This window comes from Lemur catta, chromosome 10 (genome assembly GCF_020740605.2).
Source record: "Lemur catta isolate mLemCat1 chromosome 10, mLemCat1.pri, whole genome shotgun sequence".
Taxonomy (NCBI): domain Eukaryota; kingdom Metazoa; phylum Chordata; class Mammalia; order Primates; family Lemuridae; genus Lemur; species Lemur catta.
Window position 1 is genome coordinate 50,998,830 of NC_059137.1, and position 6,000 is coordinate 51,004,829.

General features: G+C 37.9%; 1 protein-coding gene across 1 annotated transcript in view; it reads left to right on the top strand.

Moving 5' to 3' along the window:
* LOC123645684 (zinc finger protein basonuclin-2-like) overlaps positions 1-1,969 on the top strand; it is a 285,974-nt gene extending 284,005 nt beyond the window's left edge. The window contains exons 4-5 of the mRNA XM_045562123.1: positions 1,561-1,796; positions 1,895-1,969. Of these exons, the coding sequence (XP_045418079.1) occupies positions 1,561-1,796; positions 1,895-1,969 (311 nt within the window). The remainder of the gene's footprint in view (positions 1-1,560; positions 1,797-1,894) is intronic.
* Positions 1,970-6,000: the final 4,031 nt, after the last annotated feature.

Genomic DNA, 6,000 nt, shown 5'->3' on the forward strand with positions numbered 1-6,000 from the left:
AGTGACCACAAGTCAGGAGGAAACGAGAGTGGAGGAGGAGCCCTGAAAAAATACATTTGAAGTACTAAAAAACCTGCATGCACTTCTAAGTCCCTCCATTATTATGCAGAAATATTGCTATAGTAAAATAGGAGTTGCTCAGAGTATACATGTACTGTATCCCATACTGTTAGGGGATAAGGTTAGGAAAAGCAGTTGAGAAAGGCCACGCAGTAGTTTAGAATTTGCAGAAACCTAGGGTACGCTCATTTGTAGTTATGACTTGAGCTGGATATTGTCTAGTGGCCATTTGCCTGACTTATGAAGTTAGATGACTATCATTCAGGCTTACATGTTTATCTTGTTTAATCTCTAAATGGGCATATGTGTGTAGTTCTGATAGTTGATGGTAATGCCTTTTGTGTTCTCTTAAGTTTAGAGCACCTCTCACTCATTATCTCCTGAATCTTTGCAGCATCTCTTTGAGTCCTGTGGATGAGAGTGTTATCTTAGAGAAACTGAGGCAAAATGTAATTATATTATCAGCAATATGGTTCCCAGTAACTGAGATATAGATGGGGACTAAAATTTATGACCTTATCTTGGCTTTTAGTTCAAGGAAAGAAATGGCATTTCTTAGATTTAAGGAGAAAAATAGCCCAATTGTTGCAATCTTAGTTTCATTAAAACTAGTGAAAGTGTTTACTCTGAGAATGCTCATCCTCAGTTTTCTCTACTGAATTAATACAGTTAGCTGAAATAACACAGAAATTACTAAATTTTGATTTTGTGATGTTTCTGTTTTCATCTATACCCTTGTCAGAGCTATTAACAAAGTGACAAAACAATAACTTGAGTTTCTTCTTTCTTTTTTTTCCTTAATATCTTTCAGAAAACTTGCCAGTAAACAAACAAACAAAAAAATAACACAGGTGACTAACAAAAGAGAAATTGTGAGAATTAAGTTTTTGGGTAATCCTCCTTAGCTAATATAAATTGAGTTAAATTACTAGCCCTCCACATAGTTGTCAACTTTCTTTATTCCCTCTAAATTAGGCCTTTTACCCCTATAGTCTAAAGAACAGAGTCCTCTTCCTCTTTAAACTATTCAAGTATTATAAGGGGTGAATCTTACTGGTTAAGCCTCCTTGTATGGCATTAGTTAGGAATTGTTTTGTTTTGTTTCTTGTTCGGGAGAGAGGGACACCATGGTAACTTGAGCTGAGCCATAGTTCAATTAACAAATTAATTAGTCAGGGTTTTAGTCCCAGCCACAGTGGTTTAAAAACATCTTCCGTGATTCTTTCTGAAAGTTGAATGTGTTTTATTATTTGCTGTCATCTGTAATTTATAAATACATTGAATCAAAAAAAAGAAAGAAAAGAAAAAGGGCAAAGCAAAAAGGAGAGGGGAAGAGAAATATTTACATAGCAAAATCCTGCTTAAACATCTTAAGTTATCATCCATCTGTAGAAATGCAGCCATGATAACTTGTAGTAATGTTTCTAATTTCTCTGTCCTCTCCCTCTATCTCTTTATTCCTCCCCCCCCATCTCTGGAACTTTGATGGGACCACCACAGCCTTGGATAAGCTCAGCACACAACACCTGTACCACCCCACCCAAGTGGAGATCGTGCAGTCCAATGTGGTGTTTGACATCAGCAGCCTGATGCTCTACGGGACGCAAGCGGTGCCCGTGCGGCTAAAGATCCTGCTAGACCGTCTCTTCAGCGTCCTGAAGCAAGAGGAAGTACTGCACATACTACACGGCCTGGGCTGGACTCTGCGGGACTATGTCCGAGGATATATCCTTCAGGTAGGGGGAGGACTTGAATGCCAGTGTCTGGGGCCAGCTCTAGTTTGGGGATATGTAAGAGCCCTTTGCACACTTGGTCTCCTCCCTGCCCCCTGCAGACCCAGGCATGCATACCCTCCTCTGGTGAAAATGGTCATTTCAGCAGGCTTGTCAGGGAAGTAGAAATAAGGTGAGACACCCAGCCAGCCACCACAGGGCTTCAGTGGTGTGTATTAGAAGGGAGAAAGTAGTCTGTTGACTAGTATTTTTTTTGCACCTTTTTGAATTTAACTCTCTGTCCCTACTACATGGGCTTTCTGACTTCTCTAGCAAGTCTTATTGTAGCGTAATTAAAAGGAGGGCTCTTTGAGGTGGGTGATGGGTGTGTAAAAATCTTAGATTACCCTTCATTTGGGTTTATTAGGGCTTTTTCTCACCCTCAATTTGTAGGGATGGTGTTTTGCTTATTTGTCTGTGTACCTTCACTATTTATTGTTTCTTCATCCAAATCAAAGGAAGAACTGTAACCTATATAAACTTAACAACCAGCAAAGCCTCACATCATAGCCTTCAGAAGTCTACATTCTGAAACATGCAGACATGGCTATCAATTTGGCCTTCACAGCACCTGTTCTTCCAGCCTTGAGCCCCTCCTTTGTGTCAGTGGCACTTTTGATCTGGTGAGGGCCTTACAACTTTTCTGGGAGCCCCACAGCCTTCACGTACCCTCATGCACCACCCCCTCCCTTTCTTCATCATTTTATTGCAGTATGTCATGAGTCATTTTGCACTGTATACTTTGCCTCTGAAGTGTTTTTCTATGGCCATTTGTCTTCCCTTAAGGGGTAAGTGTTGAGAACAGCATTTTGGGAAACTCCAGGATCCAAAAAGACTACACTGGATGAGGAAGAAGTGTCCGCTCCTGCTGAAGGAGATCTCAATTTGAGAAGGAGGAATCTGAAGGGGGTTTTGAGATTTCCTATGATATAATACCAGGAGAAATGACCTTTCCAAAAACATTGTTTTTGGCTGTGCCAGCCTTGTATGGCACTGGAGATATTGCCAGTGATTATTCTCTGAGCCATCCTGTGTTACATGCAAGGCCGTGGCTGCCAGCTTGGTATGTGATGAGTGAGTAAGCTCAAGTCTCCCCTTCACTTTAACTTGGCATCAAAACACACAAATTCCTGTCGTTCTCCTATGTGGTACTTCCAGATGTTTCACTGGGACAGGAGAGCAAAGGAGGAGAAGTAGAGAAAGATAGGGGAGGTGGAATAACCTGTCTGCTCTCAGAATAGAATTGTTTCTTAATTTAGTGAGAATCTTAACTTGGAAGGCACAGAAAATTTGGCCGTCAGAAGATGAGACGATGGTGATAATAGTAATAATTATATATTACGTTTTCAGTTTATAGAGTATGTTTACAAGCATTATCTCATTTGCCTCAGGATGGGGACATTTCAGTGGGATAAGTGGGGAAGATAAGTCCTGGGTGGTCAGGGGACATAAGGATACACAAGGCCCAGGAAGAGGGAGCCAGAAACAACTAAAGCGTGGAACCAGTGTCACAGTCCTTTCTTATATAGCAGTGCACATAGTGCCATATCCTCTGCAGTCATTTCCACAGCAAGATTGTTAATGTCTGTTTCAGATGGATTTTACCCTACATGCAGGAACAAACCTCTTGCAGATGTTTGAATGGAACTCTTGGCTAACAGTTCATCTTTCTTTTATTCAAAACCTACAAGTATTTCACCCTAATCTGGTACCATCTTTATTACCTCCACTATGATGCTTGTATTTATATCATCAATATCACATTTTGGTTCCACGTGTATTTTTTGCCTGAGATACCTGGAGCATATGTACTGTATCTTTCTGTCCAAAAGATATGTGCATGCCATGCTCATTTGCCACAACCAGCTCACTGTAGCATCATGATGGCAGCATGTATAGAACCTGCTGATGTTCCTGTGGTATGGCATTATTATTCTGCCTTGACTAGTGCATGTTTTTCATTTTACTTAAAATATTTAGGTGTTAATTTTTCCCAGTACTTCAACATATCTCTAACTAAGGCAAGTATAGAAAGTGCATTCCTTTAAAATGTACTCCATATTTCTTTTTTTTTTAATAAAGGCCCAGAATTTAAAAATATGAGATTGCAAGAGAAATTAAGTATTGGAGGAAAATTCAGCATACTCACAAACTAAAATTTATAAAGTTTCTTATTTGGGGGTGAAATATTGCATATAAAGAACATTATCGTTTATGGTGATGCTTAAATTATTAATTTTTATTAATTTAATATGTCTTTTGGACAAAATCTAAAATTTAATGTTTATTCAGAATCTAGAATTAATATTTTGAGAAAATTATAGATTTTTATATTGGAGGAACTTTAGGTTTAGTTTTTATCTTGTTTTATTGATAGAATTGCAATATAGATTGTATTTTAATGATTTTTTTTGTTATTCAGCATTTATAATCTACTTGTTCCTTGTGAAAACAGTTCTTGGTTTAGGAAAAAAACAAAATAGGACACAAAACTGTTATCACTATGTCATCACTAGTGAGAAATTGTTCATTTTGTTAAAAATAAGAACTATAAAAGCAAACCTTTTTCTTCTAAATCAATGTTGTTTGATAATTGACTAACATTTTAAAAATTATATGTAATAATGATAAGGTATGCACAAATGATTTTGATTATAATTGTATATAGCATTTTTGTACAAGTAGGCTATAAAATGTGTATATGAAGGCTATGGAAACCTATAATGCACTGTTAGTGTACAAGTCATTTTATCTGGCTAAAACTCATTGTCTTGTAGCCCTCAAGGCATCAATTTCAGCATTATTGCTTTCAACAACAGTATATTGAATATTATGTCAGTTAAAGGAGAATAATTATCAAGGCAAGTTAGGGTGGCTGTTAGCCTTACCACATATTGACTTGGTTAGCAGTTGGCTATAGATTGTGTTACTGGGCAAATGAAGACATACGGTAAGTTGAACTGGTCAGGCCAGGATATTAATTTAACTTTCTGTGGGCTCAAACCTGCATCCCTTATGTATACACAGCTACTTCTGTCTTTAGAGATACTTTTGAATGTGGAAGAATGGCAGGTGTCTGATCTGATTTTGAATTTTTGGATGTGAGATAAAAAGGGGAACAGGCCATTCAAAACCGTTTGAAAGTGTGTAGGAAGAGGTTATTAAGAAAAGAAGGGAAATGATAATGATGCCATAGAGTCATTTAAAAGACTGGCATAACTGTCAAGGATCCCATACTTTTTTGATAAAAATTACTTTTTACTTATGTGATTATCTGTGTGACTCATAACCTAGCCACTTGGGTATAAAAGTCATAGCATAACTTGGACTATGATTATTTAAGAAGTTGGGTTAATATCTTAAAGGTAAAGAACCCAACATTCTCCTGTATACTTACTAAAGTATTTCTTTGGAAAGTGCAGAAAAACTGAGGTAAATGTTAAGCATTTCCCCCCAAAAATCAAACAAAAATGGGAATATGCAATTAGATGCTAAAGTCTAAACATAAGGGAGCATATGATGTTTTTTCTGCTACTAAAAAATAATTCTTATTTCAGTTCTATGTCTCATGATACATTTACTGACAATGAATAAAAACAGCGTCCCGCCCTTTTGTCCGTTCCCCATTTTCCCTGTATCTTTGACCTAAGAAGTAAGAATATAAGAGATTATCATTGTTGAATTTAGTAATTTAAAAATCAAGTTTTCACACAGTCTCTTTTCAGTTTGAACACGTAACTGACTTGCCTGGGCTCATACACCAGCCTGTCTGTGGAAATCTCCTTGTTTGCAAGTGGGTGCTGTCAGAATTCAGAGAACCAGTTCAGACATTCTGAGTATTTAGCTGAGGGGTCAGCACCCTTGTGAGAAGAGTGATAGTGATGCTCATCTCAGGTCACCTGTGTCTTAATAGAACAATCAGCACTGTAGAAGAGTATTTCTAAGACCAGTGAGGGCTTCTGTCTTTGAGAAGTCCAAAGATTTGGAAGGAACTACACACTGGATCCTTCTCTTCAACTTTATGATACATGTTAGCATGATACAGGCTCTGAGAAGTTCTGGAGTAAGTGGCCTGTGAGAGTAACTTTCACCAACCTTTCCTGCTCCATAACCTCTTCCAGTCAAGCTCATCAGAAGTATTCAGTTCCTGAACACACTCAGCTCTTCC